The sequence below is a fragment of the Cygnus olor genome, chromosome 15 (genome assembly GCF_009769625.2).
Source record: "Cygnus olor isolate bCygOlo1 chromosome 15, bCygOlo1.pri.v2, whole genome shotgun sequence".
Lineage (NCBI taxonomy): Eukaryota > Metazoa > Chordata > Aves > Anseriformes > Anatidae > Cygnus > Cygnus olor.
Genome location: NC_049183.1, coordinates 16,828,446 through 16,849,183, shown reverse-complemented (window position 1 = coordinate 16,849,183; position 20,738 = coordinate 16,828,446). Strand labels below are relative to the sequence as shown.

The window sequence follows — 20,738 nt, the reverse complement described above, 5'->3', positions numbered from 1 at the left end:
GCATGAGAAATTTATATGGTAATACTGAAGGGAAAAAAGCGAGGCGTTGAAAATACACTGTGATCACCTCAGGAGATTTTTCTTCTGTATCTTTACCTTGTGTTGGTCTCAAATTCTTTGTGTTTTTTTTTTTCCCACTGTTTTTTTCATAGCTTAACATAGGAGCTTTTACTTTGGAAGAAACATACGACCACTGCTAGATTTCATCCTGGCTGGATTTAAGCATCTAGAGTATTAATCCCTCACCACAGCATTTTGCAGAAGTACTAATACCTTCTGAACAAAATGCAAATCAAATGTACCTTAAAGAGAAATCACATTTTGTTATGTCCTAATGTACGTTCTGGGTGGTGGTTTTTTGTTTGTTTTTTGAAAGTAAAAAGGAATACAGGGAGAGCTTCACCAGCTAAAGCTTTGTAATGGTATGAAACAGAATAGCAGTAAGTATTCAGTTTGCTGGGACAACAGTTGACTGAAAGCACTTAATTGTAAATTTTTATTTGTAACCAGAAGTTTAAAAACTATCAGACTCAAAGACTGCTCACTGAAACGTGACTTCCTCTATCAGGACAAAACTGCTTTAAATCTTGTTTTGCATTTAAACCACAATTGTAGTTTTGTCATCCAGAAAGTTCAACTTAAATTTGTCTCTAATTTGTTGTGTGTGTTGCTCATAATTACCTCGATTTGTTAGATAGACCTAACTGTTTAAACAGTATTTCTTTCCTCACACTGTAGTATATGTGGTTTAATTGTCAACGTCAAATACTAAAACCTGTTTGTTTCACAGGGAGGGGTTTGGAGTTCTGCAGCGTGGTGTGGGCCTTGCTACTGTGGCTGTGCCTCCTAGAACGGCCCTAAAATAGGATTTGGCTTGGGCTGCCGTTGTCCTTAATAGCTAAATTTACTGCTTCGCCTGGGAGAGGAGGCCTTGGATCCGTTTCACTTAGTAAGGAATTTCAGATCTATTAATGCGAACAGGCTGTCATGGGCTTCCCTGCGACTGGGAAGGCATGGTCTGCTTTATTTCCAAGATTATCTGTCTAAAGCCCAGTCTGCCTTTAATTTGGGCAGACAAGCCTCTTTCTTCAAAAGTGGGTGGCTGAGATTACAAAGAGGTCAATGTTGTAGCTTTTAGATTGAGCGATCGGGCAGTTTGATGGAGAAACTCAATGGAGAAAATGAAGGAAGGCAGAGGAGTAGAAACAGTTGTCTCTTTACTGAGTCCCAAGTTGTAGTTTTGCACCTACGGGGGTTCTGAAGATGCAGGTCTTAATTAATGAAGCATTTTGGTGCTTCGGAGGTGATGCACCATTTTTAAAAGCATATCTAAAGGAAGCACAAAAACTGCAGTAACCACATGGGTTAAAATTGATGCCTTGAGCATCACTTAAGTATGAAAAACAGTTCTCCATCGAGGACTTCCCATAGGAAGTCAGTTTGAGGGTTATCGCCTCCAAAACAGGAACCTTTGGTTTTGATTTCTGCTACTGACACTAAAGTCTCCACAGTCATCAGATTTACAATGAACACATTTTAATACTTGTGCAGAAGTGTATATTGTTAACTTGGGTGAAAAACAGGGGTAATAGGCAGGCTTGAAGTCTAACTGGTGGCTGGTTGCTAGTGGTGGTCACTAAACACTAAGTATTGAGAGGTGATTCTCATCTGACGGTCATTCTGAAGTGATGTTAAAGCTTGTTTAAAAATAACTTGCAGAATATTGATTTTGAAAAAAATCACCTGCAGTAAAGGTTGGTGTTTGTTGCTTTACCTCCAGTTTGAGTGCTAGTTTTGTCATGGAAGCGAGTCAAAGGGGATTAATTTGAGGCTTGTGTAGCGCAATAAACTTGGTTTCTGTGGTGAGGAGTGCACTTGGCCAAACGTTTTTGCTCTGGCTTGTCCTCACGATGCTGCGCAGGTTAAACCAAACTCCTGTAGTATATCCAGAAAGCTGAGTATTCGCACAGATTGCCAAAGGAAGCAAAATGCTTCCTCTGTAATGAAGTGATTTTGAAAAGTGCCCTTTAATGTACACACTTACAAAGGCCACAGTCATAGAATTTTTTGCTTTCCAGTTACGCACATTTCCTTTAACATACTGATGTTTAAGATCTCAGCTTCTGAAAAGCATACAGAAATACAGAACATGGGTAGAATACAGGGAACAGGAAATCTGTGTGTTACAGCCTGTATTGTTTTAAAATCTAGTTTAGGTAACGAGCCTTATGTGTGCCTGGCTGCCAGGGAGGAGGAAGGGACGGAGTGTACCTCGCATCTGCTGAGCTGAAAGACGAGGGGTTCGCTGCATCACCTTCATTTCAAGGAAAGTCCAAAACAAGTAGAACTTAAGAAAGATGCTGCCATAAGCGATGATCTGTTTCACATTTGGATACTGATTGTAGCAGTCACTTTTGGTGTAGAGTAAATGGCACTCAGGCCTAGGTTCTCCTGAACGTTGGTGCTGTTCTCCTGTGCCTTTGTTGGAAAGGGGTCGTTGAGTTTGTCGTGTTCAGGTCTTTCTCCAAGGGCATTTTCTTTTTGATTTTGAAGTGATTTGACGTATTTAATGATTAGGCTCCATAAAGTTGGGTTATATATAGTTCATACTGCTTAAGAAGGCAGGCTGTCCCTGGAATTTAGTGTTGAACTAAGCTGCTAGTCCTGAAACATCTTTAAGTTATATTTGCTATGAAGTCTGGTGTAGGATTAAAAAAGCAAACCTTTTAGAAGGGAAGTTGTCACCTAATTCTGGATTCCTTGTTTTGGAACAGAGCTGCTGATTCTTCCATTTTTCCTGGCACCAAGTCCTGCCTATTGTGCTGTGGAAGCAGGCAGGACGTGCTGCTAGCGCAGCGCCCCGCAAAGGTGCTGCAAAGCGTTAACTTGCCAGCAAGCGCTAATCTGGTTACTCTGAGTAACAAACAAATACTTTAAGGAAAATCAAACAGTGAGAAGGCTAGCTTTAATTTAGTCTCGTGTTTCGGGTGGGTATCTCCTCATTTCCACTGAAGTCTTCCCAGAGTTCGGGAGCGCAGACTCGTCTTTCTGTCACGACACGAGCTGCCCTCCCGGGGCATCACCTGCTGCCAGCTCCGCGTCCCGGCCTCGGTGCGTGAGTCAAGGTTTCTGTTTCCACTTTGATACTTGAACTGAGTCACTTGTTCTGTTGTGAATGTCCAAGTTTTTATGGCTCTGCGTGTCAGGATTGCTCTTGTTCCCTCCTTGTTAGCCTTTCGGGGGTGTAAATTTCCACTGGTTTTGTAGCTTTGACCTGCTCTGGAGATCTTCCACGGTCAGTACTGATGCCTTGATGGTGGACAGGACTCTGCTGTGAAGCCAGTGAGATCTCAAACATTGTTTAGATGAAGCTTTAATTTATTTTTTTAACTTTCCAGCTCTGGTTTAATAGATCTCCTTTATTTCATACGTGCACATGTAATTTCTTGCCCCAATAAAGGTAAACATTTTTATCTCAGGAATTCTCATCTGCTCTTTCCAGAGGTACAGGGAGCCATGCGCTTGGTGTGCGTGCAGTGGGTTAATGTTGTGCTCGTTCCTTGCAGAAAACAGTTTGGAAGTAATGTTTCAAAAGAACTCAGTATTTATCCTCTGTATTGGTTATGGGGATGATTATAGCTGCAATATGCCATTGCACGTTCACCGTTTTGTTTTTAGAATCAGTCTTTTGAAAATGCACTGCCGAAATTTACTTGAAGAGCTTTTTACCAGCCATCTGATATAAAAGTTTTGCCATAACAGTGTCCTGCCTCGAGGTGTAGCAGGAACCTTCACCTCCGCTCCTCAGAACCCCCCCTTTCGCAGGGGACCGGCGCAGCCCTGCTCGCGGTGCTCGGCTGCCGGCCCAGCGGCTGTTTCGCCGTGCGAGGAGCCGAGCAGCCGGCACGTGCCCGCTGCACCGCTGGGTCCTGTGCTCAGCTTCTGCTCCCAGCTGCGGGCATCCCACCATGCAGAAGCGCCTACGGATCCTGCAGAAACAACATGTTTGGGGCCTCCTGGCCCAGCAGGGGCTCTGTCGTGCTTTTCCTGTTAGTAATGGCTTGCGGGGGCATCCCGGTGCGATGGTGAGTTAACTGTTTTGATGGCATGGAGTCCAGCTGCTGGGAATGCCAACAGCCAAGTAACCTTAGCGTGAGGCCGGCTGTGTCCACGGCGTGCCCAGGGAGAGGCTTGAGGCGGTGGGCTCCCAGCCAGGGCCAGTGACCTGCTCTGATGGGCTCCTGGAAGCTGTAGTGGCTGGGGAGCTTCTCTGCAGCTGTATCTTCCCCTTGCTACCCAGCTCGTGATTCCAGGAGGCGCTGTTCCTCTGTTGCTTCATGCTACCTAATAGGCAAGGCACAAACAAGACCTACTAAGGGGTATGGAGCAGTGGAAAAAATATTTACCATAGATTTGCTAATTCTTTAATTAGTTGGCAGAAGGAATTAGTGTCCCGTGGAGCTGCAGTTAGACGTAAACTTAGAACTAGAAGCAGTAGTAGCTGTTGTGCCGAGGTAGGCAGGTACCTTTGCTGGTTTGTCGCTTTTCCCCTGTTGACGGCTCAGCAAGGAGATAAAGGCCGTGCTGCTGTCACAAGGTTACATTCTCTGTTTCATGGCAGTGGTCACTGAAAAACAATATTATTTAGTGGCTCTTTCTTGGCTTCGTTATTAAAGGTGGAATGTGGGCCTGCAGGAAGGGTGAGGTCTTCCCTCTGCGTTTCCAAACCTGACATCATCATAAGTGGCTTTTCTAAATCAGCTCTGGCCTGGGGACGCCGTGCTGCCACAGCCGATGACTGGTAAAAACAGTCCCTGACTTCAAAGGAGATCTGGATTTTCTGGTTGTGACCCTAAATACTTGATAAACCAATCACATGTGCAAAGGGGACTTGTTGTATACACAAGAATTGTTTTGCACAATGATGCATAGTTTGCAGGTAACAATATTTAAAATGAAAACGAACTTCTGCCGGCACTTTATGTAAATTTCTTTACTTTTTCACTCAAACGGGTATTACTACCTAGGAAAAAGCGGGGGAGGGAGCAATCATACTTTTTATGAATGTGAGGTTGTGTGCTAGTTCTAGGCAAGTATTTGGTGGGTTTAAATTAATATTGTGCCTAAAGCTGTTCAAAAGCATCCAGTAACTTTGAAGTAGTATAATGGGAGGATTGTGATCATGGGATAATATTAGAATGAGCCTTTTTTCTTCCAAAGGTAAAATTCATTTTGTAATTCTCAATAGCTAAAAGAGAATTTGTAAAATTTTATAGTAACTGTAATTTGGTTATTGCAGTATGGGTGGGAAAAACTGTGAACTCTCAGTCAAATTGAAAGCTTTTTCACATAAGCCTGCGTGGTACTCCCTGCTAGTTCATGGGATTTGCAGCAGTTCAGTGGTTTAATGATGCATACGTATCCAGTTGTAGGTATCCTAAATGTTTTTAGAAATTGTTTTGAATTATGCCATCTGAGGTGGCTGTTTCATTTCATAAAACTGCCTGTTAGGTTAATGTGTGTTCTCTTCTGGTATGCTGGAATTCCTCTTCTGTGGTGTCTGTTTCATATCACGTAAATATATAAAAGTGGGTCAGCACAGAGGGTGAATGAACTGCTGAAATACCTGCCTCTAATTTGTGTCTCTTGCATTAAGCCAAATTAAGGGCTAGAGTTATTTAAAGGGGGGATAATGTAAACTTTGATTATGTAACATAGACGTAGAAACCAGTTGCATTTTTTCTTGAGCAGATTTCTAGGAAAAAGGAAACATTTGCATTTAAGAGAAGTTTTTCAGGATTCCAGTTTGTGTTAAGTCGTGTGCAGTTTGAAATATCTCTGTACTCGATGCAGTGGATTAGTGCTGTGGGCTGAGAATTTCGGGAATGTCAGGCTTTCCCGAGCACTCTGCTCTGGGAAAGCCATCGATGTTTCTTCCTTGGCAGTGGCCAAGAGCCAGTGCTACCTACGGCGTGGTGGACGTGGTAGTGTTTGCAGCAGTGGTCGTAATGGGTTACACTTGCAACTAAGCAGTTATTAAAGGCAATCTTTGACCCTGAGCATGCTAATTTGACTGTGTTCTTTTTTTCCTCACTTAGGGCTGAGAAAACGGAGGTACTTAGTGAAGACCTGTTGCAGGTATCGTAACACAGTTAATATGCATTCTTAAAATTCTGTTTCTAAAGTTTGAGCCTTCTGAGTACCCAGTGTGGAGGGAAAAATGCAAATGACAGGCATGAAAACAATGATGTCCTTGGCTGACTTCTCAGCACATGAAAAAACTTAAAATTTGCAGGGAAAAACTGTTGCTTCTCTTTCTAAATCCTATCATATAGCTTGATAAAGTGAAGGAAGAAGTTTTTTTCTTCTTTTTTCTTTTTATTTTTTTCTTTTTTCTTTTTTTTTCTTTTTCTTTTTTTCTTTTGATTAGATGAACTAGCTCGTTAAGCTTATGAACCATTAGTGCTAATGACTTGCCAGGCTGTCTGGTGGAGTATGATGAGCTGGGAAGAAGCTATGATTAGGCACAGCTGGTTTCTGTCTTCATTTGTGCTTCTCTTGAAGAGGTCATCTTGGGCCTTAAAAGAAGTGGCAAAAAGCATACCAGCTGCTTGCTCACTGATAATGACATTTTTCTAAAAGCCTGGAGTTGCCCTGAATAAACGTACAAATGCTTCATATTTAGCCTGCAATATTCTCAAATCTGTCATCCTGACATTTGTTCTGTTTGCAGACTTGTCATCTTTCTAAAAGTATGCCATCTAATCAAACATTAGTTTCATGGTGGAATTTTAGTTGCAACTGTTAGATTAACAAGGTTGACTAATCACGTGAAACAAATTTGACTATAGACTTGTTCTTCTACATATTTTTCTTCCTTTGGTTATTTTGTGAAAGGTTCGTACAGGAAAAAAAAAAAAGGCAGAAGGTGAATTGGCTGGGGAAGTTAGACGTGCTAGCTGCTCCTTTGAACTTGGAGTGTAATGGTTATTTCAAGTCAATTACAAAGCATGTTAGTATGTTTTAAGTTCAAGACCTCTGCAGAAAACACATGGGCCAAACAAATGAGGTGTTACTTTTGTTTCAAAGCTCTCCAGCTGTTTGGATTAAAGTAGAAGGTGAGAGAATGTATCGGCTTTAAAACTTGAATTCAGCAAGAACAAGTGAAATCATCTTGAGTAAGGGTGAAATGAGCTGACCTGAAACACTTTGCCCTGCTTTCCAGGGAACTGCTTTGTTTGAAACATAAGTATCTTAACAGTTTGACAATATAATTTTTAATTTCTAAAGGAACGTGTGCAATTAAACGGCAAAAAGGCTGTTAAAACACCTTGATAGCCTTCAAGGGCCCATCTGTTTTCTTGGTTAACTGCAGAATAGTAACAAGAAGTGAAAGCCAGAAGTACTGTTGCTTGTTGCCAAAAAAATTTTGCAAGCAAGGCTTTCCCAGGCACAGAGCAGACTGGCTACACCCAAGTGGAAGAATTTACTCACTTGTTTGTTTGCTCTTGGGGGCTTGCGGAGGGGAGGGAGGTTCTTATCTAACTAAAGAGCTTAAAAGCATGGGGCTGTTTGTTTTACAAACATGTTTCACAGTGTTCCTTTTTATATTTATCTCAGACTGACACAGGATTGCTGTAGCTTGCTTTCTGTTTTGTGAAGTGTAATCCTCCATTTCAAGTATCTCTGTTAAATGTGTTCCTGTCTGAAGAGAAGCAATATAACTCAGTACTGGAAAGGCTTCTACAATAGGCCCACTTTCTGGAATGCCCTTGTAGCATATAGTGGAGCAATTGTTTGATGTCTTTGTACACTGAAGATGCCCTGTGGGTGCAGACAGTAAGGCCTGTAGGTCACATTTTCAGTTCAAACGTAGCTTAATGGAGATTAATGTCCTTTGTGGTTTTCCTGATATCTTTGAACTAAAAAACAGATCAGAGGGGAGACTCACAAAGTTCTGGGGTCATGTTCCTCCTATCAATCTTCTGCCCTTTGAATTTGGCATTCAGACTGCCTGGAAAGAGGCTGTCAGGAATATGCCCGCCTTTCTAAGGGGTGTAAGCCATCGCGCGTGGCTGACAGAGGTTGTTAGTGTGCTGGGATCTGTCAGATGGTTCAGTTACTGGTATTACTGTGTTTCAGGTGTGGATAATCACAGAATCACAGGATTGTAGGGGTTGGAAGGGACCTCAAGAGATCATTGGGTCCAACCCCCCTGCCAAAATTGTGCTTGATAGTTTAAGAAGTCTTAAACTATGTGACCTTGCAAAAAAGTACTTTCACAATTAGAGGCTGATTTGGAATGTCTCGGTAGTATTTAATCTTGATAAGACAGTAGAAATTAAACTTCTCAGTTGCAACAGTAGACTGTAAACAGTACTGCCTTCTTCATGCATCTTCATATGGACTTCAAAGTGGACTTTATTTGTAGAGCACAATCTCAAAATTAAAGGCAGTGCCTTGTGCTTTCAGAGCAGCCCTACACGGACAGTTTGTCTGCACCTTACTCTACCAAAATAGATTTTACTAAGCTTTTTGAGCAGCCCAGCTTGGATTCATCTTGTGGCTGTTGAGCTGTTAGTCCCAGTAGTGCCTTGTGTAGCCAGTGAGACTTCAGTCTTCCTGCTCTGGTCCTCCAACTCACCAGCCCTCCTACACTGGTTCTTTTCCACCTTCCCCTCGGACTTGCAGAAGCTGCTGCCGGGCGGCGTGGCAGCCCCACGGCCCAGCTTTGGGTGCTCCTGCAGGCCTGCACAGCTGCTGCTCCCCTCTTCTGGGGGCCCAGTCTTGTGCGTGCTCGTGCATCCAGGACAGGGCTCCCATGTCAGCAGCAGTGATCCTGTGCTGATCCTCACCCAGTCTGTCTCATCTCCCTGGGCCTGTCTCCATTAGCATCTTCTCCCTCACAGATTCTCTCAGAACCCAGCCATGGAGGCTTGTCTTGAGCCGGAGCTGCCGTCTCTTTATCATCTCCAGTTTTCACTACTTGCTTTTGCTGGGACCTAATTGTGGACTGCAGTCACTTTAGGGCTATACCATAGTTACTGTCCATAAGTGTGAAATAAACGTGTTGGGAGGGGAAAGTGTCATTCTTACTTGGATGTATATTGTTCTAAATGAGAATTTACAGAATTCCATGTTCATTAGAATGTAGCAGTTAGCTTCTTCTGGAAGAGCGAATATTTCTTGTTTTAAATCTAAGTACTGTGCCCTTAAAGATACGTAACAAAGTATAACAACGTAGCACTAAAATTAATGCTCTTGTCAGCAGTTATCTGTATTTATGCACTGATAGGACAGCTGGGGAGAATTATTACCCTCCTGAAAATGTAACCTGTGATTTTAGAGCTGTATCAAAAACTTGAGTCTGTTTAGATTTTTTTCTGCAGAAATTTACTTTTTAAATGACCATTCCTCCTCCTAATCCTGGGGAGTCATCAAAATGTTGATAAACCACATTCTTTTGGTGCTGTGCCTCAAGAGCTCAGTGCCATAAACAGTTCTGTCCCAGTGCTCATCACTTGCTGTTGTTAGCTCTTTTGTGTTCTTTAATACGCTGTTCTTTCAAGGGTTTTTATTTCATTGTATATCTTTGTCATATTCACATTCCGTGTATTAAGTCATGTTTCCGATGTACCATGGTAAGCAGAATACTTGTCTGTACATTGATGCTATTTTTTTCCTTCTACGTACTTTTTTGAATCCCATTAATCTATGCCTGAAGATACTATTTTACTTAGTATTTAGGAACGTTGCCCTAGCATTTAAAAGCCAGAGAAGGTTACCTTATAGCAAGGTTGAAATGCCACAGGTTTGGTCCAACGTAAAGAAATGGTCAGATGTTCTACAATTCTGCTTTACAAACTCACAATGAAAGACAGAGTTTTTCCAGTTTTCTTCCTAAATTATTGTCTTGGATATCTGCATGTGCAGTCTGCCCCAACCTGATTCTCTCTTGCTGGGACAAAAAGTAGGGAGAAATTTTTTCTCTCTTGTACTTCGTAGTATCTTGGGCATTACAAGTTCCAGCTGAATCTCCACTGAGAACAAAAGCAATTTAAATCTCTTCCACATATTTTTGCTGTCAAGATGCTGCTAAGCATCTGAACTTCTTTTTAATCTGTAGACCTTGAGAAATAAGCACACCAAAACTAAATGTCACATAGGAGGAAGATTTTCTGCTGAGGCCAAGAAAATAACTTCTGTTTTTTGTTTTCCTCCTCTCTCCCCCTTCCGCCTACTAGATTGAGAGACGTCTTGACACTGTGAGATCTGTTTGCCATATCGCACAGAAGCGATTAATTGCATGTTTTCAGGGCCAGCATGGTACAGATTCTGATAAGCGACATGTAAGTAAAACTGCTCTTTGGCTTGTCTTCTGAGATTGGTCTGAATATGGTCTGGCCTTCTACGTGCTGATCAGTCACTATACCTTAAATTATCCAAGAGAAGAAAAACTGTAAAGTCATCTCACATGTTGACATTGTTTGTTAAAACGCTAGCTGTAGTTCACCATCCAGATATAAAAACATGACCGTGGAGTATTATCTTAGTAATTTCAGGACACTCCTGCAGTGTGCTGAGTACTTACAGCTTTCATAAGAGCTAAGAAAAGATGATACTCGGTTCTGATCTGCTCCTTTTGTTTAGAATTACCTTTGTGCACTGGTGTCTCAAATTAACTGTAAACTTTCTTCTGTGCACACTTGATTTCTGTTCCTTAACTTTCTTTAATAAGGCCATAGGAAGGCTTTCTTGGTGCATTAAAACCAGAAATTACTAATATTCAACTTCACTCCTTTTATTGAAAAACAGTCCTTCTGAAAACAGGAGCACAGAGAAGGAACCTCTGCAAGGAGATGAATGAGCTAGTTGCTTAAATCACAGAGCTTTTTACTGGTCTTACAGTAGTTGATGTAAATTTTGGGCCAGTCATTCCAACTAAGAGAAAACAGTGCTTTTCAAAGTATCTGAGAAACATGAGTATTGTGGGTTGAAAGTTTTTGTGACTTGGCGTTTTCTGAAGGTCAAAGAATGAGGCGCATATGTGTATAATAGAGACCACATGGAATAAGAGAAAAATTTAGTGGGAATGTACTGGGAAAGCTGGAAAGGGTGATTAGTATAAAGTAAATGAATCACTGTTCCTTCTGTTCTGTAGAAAAAGCTTCCTCTAACAGCTCTTGCTCAAAATATGCAAGAAGGATCTGTCCAGCTAAGTGATGAAACTCTGCTGGGGTAAGTATCTGACTTTCGTTATAAGATGTAGTCTGTTATTTATTGCTTGTAGAGCTCTAATTAGAGACTTTATGTACACAAAGGCTGTTTTCAACCTAATAAGACTAATACTTCTAGATTCCTTCTCTAATCCATGGGGAGAAAAAGTGAACAAGCATTTCTTCTTGAGTGTTTATGGAGGCAAGTATTAGGCGTGTTCTGAATTACATTCCAGAGGATTCTTATTCTCTTCTATTGTAAAAGCTTTTGAAAATTCCCTTTCTCCATATGGACTGATAAAATTATTATCTCTGTTTAGAGTTTAAAATCTAATACTGTGTTCTGCAGGTTTGCGTTAATGGCTTCTACTTCAGATAATGCCAGTTTCCTTATCCTGGCAAGGTACAGATTTGCTAAGTACAGGAAAGTGGCTGAAACAAAAGAACTTCAATACAATGAATTGCCAAAGCAGCTCTGTTTCCTTGCTGTTGATGGGGATTCCAATGGAAACTGTGTAGAATGACCCAAAAATGTGTGCATTTTTTTTGAACTGTTGCAAAATTTAAACATTTTAAAGAAATCAGGTAAAGCCTTTAAAGAGAATGGGATTTTTTCCTTGGAACAAGCTTGAAATAAAGGTCAAATCGTGATTTTGGAACCTGAGACTGCTTCCTGTTGATTACATAATGTTACGGTGTGTTAAGACTTTTTATATCAAAGTGGCTTAGGAGAAAATTAATTACTGCACTGAGCAATTTTTCTGCATCTGGTAAGTTGGGCTACGAAATAAATACTGACTTCTCTGTATTTGGGGTCAGTGTATAATCATGTAGATGACTTAAAGTCTCTAAAGCTATTATAATGGCTAAGGAGTTAGAGACAGCAAAGGTTTAATAACACTCTTTGTCTATACTGAATTTACCAATGACACCAAAGAGCAACTTGGTTTTATGCTGTTAAGTAAGGCCTTGCTTTGTTCAATGCAAATGTTTCCAAACGGGTAGCAGAGGACAAAGACCCACAGTTGTTTTGTTTTGAATCTTTCTTGTTTAGTCAATAGTAACTCATATTGCAACAATTTTCTACAATTCTTAAAGGAAAATGCTAGATACATGTGGTGATGCAGAGAATAAACTGGCAATGGAGCTGTCTCAACATGAAGTTCAGATTGAAAGAGAAATTTTAGAACCACTGAGTGTGCTAACAGAGGTAAGTCACTCCAGCTTGACTAAAGAAGTCTGGATACTTACGTATAAACCGAGCAAAAATAGTTTATCTTGCTGCTAATAATAAAACTGTTTTAAGTAGTCGTGTTAGTAGTGGAAAGTGGAAGTGAAAACTACAAAGTTTAGTATAGTATACAATTTAAAAATAAATGTGCTTTGAATTCTGTTTTTAGATGGAGATCCCTAACATTCAAAAACAGAGGAAACAGCTTGCAAAGTTGGTGTTGGATTGGGATTCTGCAAGAGGAAGGTAAGAAGTTTGAACACCTTTCTTAATTCAGTTGGAAAACCTTTGGAATGATTTTTTTTTTCCCTGTCAAAACAACTTTAAAAGGGAACTATGAATGCAGATTCCTTTTTAATACTAGGTTTCATCAAATGACTGAAGCCTTTCTTCCACAGATACAACCAAGCACACAAGACTTCAGGAACAAATTTTCAAATGCATCCTTCAAAAATAGATTCTCTTAAGAAGAGATGGATGAAGCTGGAAATAAAGTAGAACAATGCAAGGTAGGACAAGATGAGTTTCTATTCTGTACATAACTGATTAGCAACAATAGTGATCAGGGTATGGCAGCTTCTGTAAACCTTGTTTGTGGAACTGGCTGTCTGCTTTATTATAGTCACAAGTTATGTGACTGTTAATAAATTGTATGTTTTAAAGGTATAGTTAGTGCTCAGTGAGCGTTAAATTGCATTAATGTAAAAGGTACTTTATTTTTGAAGATGTATATTTTACATTACTTGCTGGTTTAGTCTGAGACACTTAGGAGAAGGAACTGTGTCTCAGTCTTGTCCTAAGTGTTCAGGGTGTCCATGTGCTTCAGGCCACTGAGTAGCCATGAAGTGTGAGCTACCTAGATGAAGCTGTGGCTGCTGACATAAAAGGAATATTGATGGACTGCTCTGTGCAGTTCACATTTGCTTTCACTTCTCAGTTGTTGGATACTACGTTATGATGCAGCTGATCTGAGCCTCTAAAACCTTTTAGTAGTACTTGTCTTTGCATTCGAGGGTTGGTTGTAAATAACATATTGCCAATTCAGTTGCTGACTTCAGGGGCCAATTTCTTTGCATTGTAGGCATTTTGAATGAGTTTTGCTTGAAAGAAAATCAGCTGCGTGGCCTAAAAGCATTTTGCCAGTTATACAAAAGTGAATTGCACTCTTGCATGTACTTTCCTCACAAGTAGTACAATATAGATTCTATATTGTATTCACAAATGCACACAATTAGGTATTTTTAAACAGCATTTTCTGATTTTAACCCCAAGGAAAAGGTTGCAGTTGCCTCTAGTTCATCCTGTAAATTCATTTGGACCTTACCACTTAGTGTGTAGCATGGTGGGTGGCTTACTGGTTTTCTGTGCTGCCTGAATCAATAGTTCCTGCAGATAAAATAAAAGTGCATACTGTCTTTGTATATGAGTTGAAATGCGTTTGTAAATTTCATTACCTATTTTTCATCCTTTTCTTTTTCAAAGGATCAACTAGCAGCAGATATGTACAGCTTTGTGTCCAAAGAAGGGGAATATGCTAGATTCTTTGTTATGGTGAGTATTTTTTCAGTATGACTTTGATTGCAGCACTAATGTGCATAGACACTCAATTCTCAAAGATAACATTTCTTGTGCTAAACCTTCTAGTCTTGTATTATGTGCTCATCAGAAGCTAATGCTCTTTTTGTTTTTTTTTAAAATGTGGCTTCTGTTCTCAGTTATTAGAAGCACAAGCAGATTACCATAGAAAAGCATTAACAGTCATAGAAAAAGTCCTACCTGAAATTCAAGCCCATCAAGGTAAAGTAACCTGTGCTCTGGCTGATGCTTCTCCTTGCCTGTGCCACCTCTGCACAATATTCTCCTCCTTTATCTGATTCTTTTGCATGCAGACTTCCTTAATAGGTCATTTTGATCTACTTAACAATTTTACATTTCCAAGCATAATTCCATCTTTACTGTGTTTTCTGGAGTTCTCCAGCCATATTTTAACACACTAATAAAATACTATGGATCTGTCTGATACCCAAGAGGGTGAAGGAAGGATTTTTCTATTTGTTTGCACTTTTGCCTTGATATCATGTGACCTTTTGCTAATTCATACCTGGCTCTTCCAGACGATGAAAATTTCATTATGATTTAGGAACTTCAGGGTCCTTGTTTCTTGAAAAGCTACCAGGCAATTATCAGAAGAAAATCCCCGGATTCTAAGGAGTGGGACTGCTTTCTCTTTTTTTCTTCCTATGTAATCTTTTTTCCCAGTGTGCACGCTGCACTACAGCTGGCTAATTGATTTTCGTTTTGTGGTGTTGAATATCCACAATTAAGAAGCTATTAAGGCAGCTTTATCTCTGCCCCATACTACTAAGCTTTTCGTTGTCAACAGAAGTTAAGGAGTATCAGTAATAGTTTTGTATGAAGATGCACTGTATAGTGTTGAAATTGCTATCCTAAATTTTGGCTGTATTGTCTTCCAATTTGCTAATTGCTTTGAACAAGAAGTAGGCTGAACAAAGTCTGAGGGGAAAAAAATATTCTGAGCCAAACAAAACTCAGGTATCTTCAGTTGCAGAACGCATGCAAGTTGTAAAAAGATGAACCAGTAAACTAAAGATGCCAATATGAGTATCGTGCTGAAAGATGATAGAGAATATGTGTTCTCTGTAGATGTGGTGAAAGGCAAAGTAATGCAAATAAGTTATGCTTGCACAGTGTTATGGCTGCCTTATGGCTGTGTGGAAGGTTGTGTATACAAGCTACAGATCCAACTGATTTAATTTTCCTTTGTTGCTTACCTGCTTTGTACAAAGTTTTTCATATGGTGAGTATTTCAGAACAGATTAGCCTTCCTTAGAAGGTGTGCTAGGAGGCCCAAGACACAAATGTAGGACATGAATTCAATTGTTTCTAGCTGTAGTGTAAATTACTTTGAACAGTTACTAAACTGTGACTTGAGAAACTGGTGAAAATTATGTGGGTCTCTCATGGTATGAACGAGAGGAATTAAAGCCATGTGAAAGGGATAGCGTTGATGTGTTGTGTTTTTTATTTTTTAAAAAAGTAATTCAAATCCTTTGCAGAAAATGTCTTTGCTCTTTCAAAATCTTTCTTAATCTTTTTCCCCCCATGAAAGAAAGAATGCATCTTTACTAACAGTTAATAGTCTTTTACTGCATTTTTCAATTAAAACAGCAGAAATAATGGGTGAAAAATAACATGTAGAAAACAAATTCACATTCAATTTGTAGAAACTTGTAGCAATTTTGACTTTCAAAGCTAAGGAACAATCAAGAGAAATTGAGTTGAAAATCTGTGCAAGCATTAGTGTGATGTGCAGCTAACATGGTCATTCTAATCATGACATTGGGATTATCAACACCCATTTCAAGTTGTTGATTTTTAAATCAGTAATAAACTTGATGTTAAGAGCTCAGTTTATATCCACTTTAAATACAGCTAAAATTAAGATCAGCCCAGGTCAAGCAATCTGGGCAAAAATCTTCTCAAAGATTCTTGTAAATCTAAGTCTTCTGGAGTCCTGGCAAGTCAGAATTGGTGTAATTGTCAGCCATGTGACATCACCTGTGTTGGGACATGTACTTCCAGTTATACAAAGGATACGTACGTGGTGTGCTATCCACAAAGATGCTGAATTTTATTGGGAATACCAGCAGGCTTATTTTTTCTTTACTCATGATACAAGAAACTTTACCAATCAAAGGCTGTAAAACTACTACTGTGTTCTGAAAAATTCTTACCTGTACTAGAGGCTTTCTTCTTTTCATGGCTGAAACATAATTTAAGTGATTGTTAGATATTTTGTTTAATGTTTTGATACTCTTCAATTAGACAAATGGACTGAAAAACCAGCTTTCGGAACTCCATTAGAAGAGCATCTCAAGCGCAGTGGTCGTGAAATTGCAGTCCCTATTGAAGCCTGTGTAATGATGCTTTTGGAGACTGGGATGAGAGAGGAGGTAGGTAATACCATATGATGCTCTATGAAAGAAAGGAAAAACAGCGAGTCAAACTCATGGAGTGCTGTCTGTACAAGTTGCTTAAATAATTTTGCTCGTTATTGTAGATGATAAACCTTTTGCAACAGAAAAGCCTTCAGCGCTATTTGGAATATATTTGAAATGAGTGTGAGTAGATTGAAAAATTGCTAACGGGTCAAGAGTGACAGGGGACCAAAACGTTATCAGATGGCAGTGACATTGAGAGAGAGCTCAGTCGTATCAGTTTAAGGTGAAGACACTGAACTTTAAACTGCTCTGAAAGAGGCTCTCATAAAACTTCACACTTGTTATAACATGTTTTTACCAGTCAATTACAGTTTGGTTTTTATTATGCAGGGCTTATTCCGAATTGCTGCTGGAGCCTCCAAGTTAAAAAAGCTGAAAGCTGCCTTAGACTGTTCAACTTCACAGCTCGATGAATTTTACTCAGATCCCCATGCTGTTGCAGGTACTGTGAATGTACTGAATCAAAACCAGGTATAAATTGATACAACGCAAGTTTATTCTGTTCATTTAACTGTTGGCTTGCTACAGTGTTGCTCTCTGTGCAGAATAAATTATGAATGGAAGTAAATTGGAAGTCCAATTAATTGCATAACTTAACATGGATAAGTATAGGGCATGCATGCTGAACACACTTGATGTATTTGCATGCCAGAGTGGTGTTTAAAATTCAGGTGGTCACGGTAATTCCATTATCATATTTCTAATGAGAAGAGTGTTAGCATGATCAAGGGAGATTAGAGCCATATGTAGCTTTAATAAGGGTGTTGTTCCGAAGAGTTGTTTCATGGCACATGTTTCTGTCAAATTAAGACAAAGGCCTCTTGTGTTAAATGTTGAGCAGATACTGTGGAAATACTAGGTTGTCCTGATGTTTCATTGGGACTTAGATCCTGCTGCATAGATAAAATCGCAAATCTAAGAACAGTATTTTAAATAAAGGCTGAAAGCATTGGCTAAAAAACTTGCCTGTTCCTGGTCTTCATTACAGGTGCCTTGAAATCCTATTTACGAGAGTTGCCAGAACCTTTAATGACCTACAGTCTTTATGAAGAATGGACACAAGCTGCAAAGTGAGTATACTAAAAATAGTTATATAGGAAAATATTTCACACTTCCATCAAATTTGGTGCTTTGTACAACTTCAAAAAAAAAGTCTAAGCTCACGCTGCTTTCTTTCCCATTTCTTTTCTAACAGGTAAATATTTTGTCTAACAAATCGTTTTAAATTTTGTGTTGTAGCTTAATATTGTACAAAAATGTGGTGAAGTATCTAGGTATTTTATAATTAAACATACGGGCTACTCCAGACTACTGGCTGCACAGTGTTGATGCTTAAGCAGGTTTGGTTTTGTTGCAGGTAGAGGTAATTCACAGATTTGAAAAGGAGGTTATTGAATTACTGAATAAAAAACAGTGCATTTATTAGGCATATATGGAAAATTACACAATCATCTTTTCTTGTTCTCTGCAGAAATAACAATTTTCTGATCTGGAATTAAGATGTAACAGATTTTTTTTTCCTTCCAGTATTCAGGACCAGGATAAAAAGCTACAAGAATTATGGAAAATTTGTAACAGATTACCCAAGCATTATCATGCTAATTTCAGGTACATATACACATCTGTTGACTTGCTGCGCAGCAGCTTTGATGATAGAGTATGTTTCAAAGTTGATTAGCTGAAACTCTAATCCTTTTATTATCTTCTTGGCCAAATCCTATTCAGTTTGTAAAAGGACATCCTGTTTTATCAAGTAGTTGGTGTACATTGGCAGTGACAGGCTTTCAGTCAAGGTAGTTCACTACTGGCTGTAGCAAAACAGTGATGCACAGAGCTCTGCCATTTAAAGGGTCCTGCTGTTGGCAATAATACCTGACTTTTCAACAGTTGTGCTCTTCATTATATTTTCTAGTCTTAGAAATATCACCTGGATGTATTTTACATGTGTTATTTTGTATTATTTTACCTTTTGGTTTTGCCTTTTGGGAATGAATTGGAGCAAAACCAACTTGTGATTCCTAAAAGTGTGGAAATTCCATTACATGATGTGAAAATAGCTGCTGAGTAGGTGTTCTCTATCTATTTTTCTTCTGGAGGTCTAATAGTGCTGCTTTGTTAAGGTGGGAGTTGCTTTCTTTTCAACCCATTCAACATCTGTGATTCATGGGTAGAAAAGCAGTAGCCAGCCACTACCTAAGGAGGTTGTTAGTTTTGTTGTCTGTATTGTGGGAAGTTGTCTTTAGGAGTTAATTGAATTCTGACTTAGTTGCTTTCAGCAAGGAACATACTTAGTTTGAAACATCCTTTCAAATGAACAGAACTATTATTTGCCATAAAAGCTAATTATGTCATAATGTCAGTGATGTACTAGCTTATACCATGCGGTATGGAAAAACTTCCTGTTTCTTTTCTTTTTGTAGGTATTTAATCAAATTTTTGGCAAAGCTTGCACAGAACAGTGATGTTAACAAAATGACACCCAGCAATGTCGCGATAGTCTTGGGCCCCAACTTGTTATGGGCAAAGAATGAAGGGTAAGTTGTTTAGGAAAGCTACAAAACAGAGCTTCCATGAAGCTACAGAATTTTTCAACAGATTGTTTTAAATCATATCGACAATTCACAGCAACAGAGTATTTGCCTAAAAAAGTACTTTGTTTTCTCAACCTGTGCTTCCAGATCCTTTTAGGAATTTGCATTTTTTGGATCTTTTTAGGAATGGATCTTTTTAGGAATGTTTTAAACACTATAAATTTTATTGAATAGGCTAGATTTTACTAAAGTGTGAAGTGGTAGGTACTTAATATTCTTGATTCATCATGCTTAGCATAACATGCCATTTAGGCAAGATTTCTTGTGTTTTCTTACTTTGATAGAACTCTGTATATAGTGTTCTACAAATTTCTTCCACAGATCCCTTGCTGAAATGGCAGCAGCAACTTCAGTCCATGTGGTAGCAATTATTGAGCCAATTATTCAGCATGCAGACTGGTTCTTCCCTGGAGGTAAATTCTTGCTCTAGCTAAAGGAATTCTGTATTTGTCATATCCCTGTGCAGGTGAACCTCCAACAGCTTTTTTTTTCCAGTGAGACACCATTTTGTATATGTATGTCATACGATACATTTTGTCTCTTTTTACCAGATCAAGATTTCAATGTGTCTGGGGCATTTGTTGCAGTTCCTCCTGTTAATTCAAATCACTTGTCGCACACTGGGAATGAATATGAATCTGGGACACTGGAACGGAAGAGGCCTGTTAGTATGGCTGTAATGGAAGGGGATTTATTGAAGAAGGAAAGGTATGTTTCATTCTCAGGTTAGGTTTCAAATCCTCAGTCCTGAGAACTGGACTACTTAGGAGGCTGTAGTTAGACATGCTTTTAGTGGTCTCAGGAAGAGAATTTCATAGAAATACTACAGGTAACAACAGCGATTTATTTCCCCCCATGTTGTTGCAGCCTGAGGAAGGTTCAAAGGTAATGTACTGGTATTTCCTTCCAGTTATACTATGTGCATGACTTCATTTAAAAAAAAAAAAAAAAAAGGCAGATATTTACTGCTTCAAATTACCATCTTCCTGTTACAGATTTGGGGGGTCTAAAATCCAGTGAAACACTGTATATAGTAACATCTATCAGTATCTAACTTCTGATATTCCATGGCTTCTTTTCAAAGCCCATAAGCTGAGGTGGTGTTACCTGGTGCCTTCATGATCAGACTTCTGATTTGAAGATGGTACAGTATGCCACAGCAAATAGTAGAATGCTAAAAAATAAAAATAAAACATGCTGTTTTCCCATATAACATGTAGTATAACACTCATTTATTATTACTCATACCATGAATATGAAAGTGATGTGCTGTTTTGTTTTTAGCTGTTTATGCAAATGTTGAAATGTTACCTAAGTGTTTGTGGCTAGCCACATGCAAATTTATCATTACTGACAGAAGGAGCAGAAGAAAGTCAAGTCAGGATTCAGTCTTGAATGCAACTGGAATAAAATTTGGTTCTAAAATGAATATACTATACACATTCTAAAATCCATTAGAATTTTAGTCTGTTTATAGTTAAATAGGGGTTCTTTTTTCTCTTTGAATGATGCAAATCATGGAAGCATATATCCTAGTGGTTTTCTTTATCTATCTTGAAATCTGTGCAGCAGCGTAGAGGTTTCAATACATCGATTTTGTTTCTATTATGCACTATATTTAAAGAGGAAATACTCTGGTGTGAAAGGAAATGTATGTATTTACATGTAAAATTACTGA

The 20,738-nt window shown here is 39.1% G+C and overlaps 1 protein-coding gene across 1 annotated transcript in view; it reads left to right on the top strand.

The window, feature by feature from the left end:
- Positions 1 to 20,738, top strand: part of ARHGAP17 (Rho GTPase activating protein 17) — a 42,414-nt gene that overhangs the window by 12,085 nt on the left and 9,591 nt on the right. Inside the window, 16 exon segments of the mRNA XM_040574097.1 lie at positions 6,099 to 6,138; positions 10,245 to 10,349; positions 11,162 to 11,238; positions 12,315 to 12,426; positions 12,617 to 12,693; positions 12,846 to 12,910; positions 12,913 to 12,956; positions 13,930 to 13,998; positions 14,163 to 14,244; positions 16,294 to 16,421; positions 16,800 to 16,911; positions 17,458 to 17,539; positions 17,997 to 18,077; positions 18,890 to 19,003; positions 19,382 to 19,473; positions 19,612 to 19,768. Coding sequence (XP_040430031.1) covers positions 6,099 to 6,138; positions 10,245 to 10,349; positions 11,162 to 11,238; positions 12,315 to 12,426; positions 12,617 to 12,693; positions 12,846 to 12,910; positions 12,913 to 12,956; positions 13,930 to 13,998; positions 14,163 to 14,244; positions 16,294 to 16,421; positions 16,800 to 16,911; positions 17,458 to 17,539; positions 17,997 to 18,077; positions 18,890 to 19,003; positions 19,382 to 19,473; positions 19,612 to 19,768 — 1,437 coding nt within the window.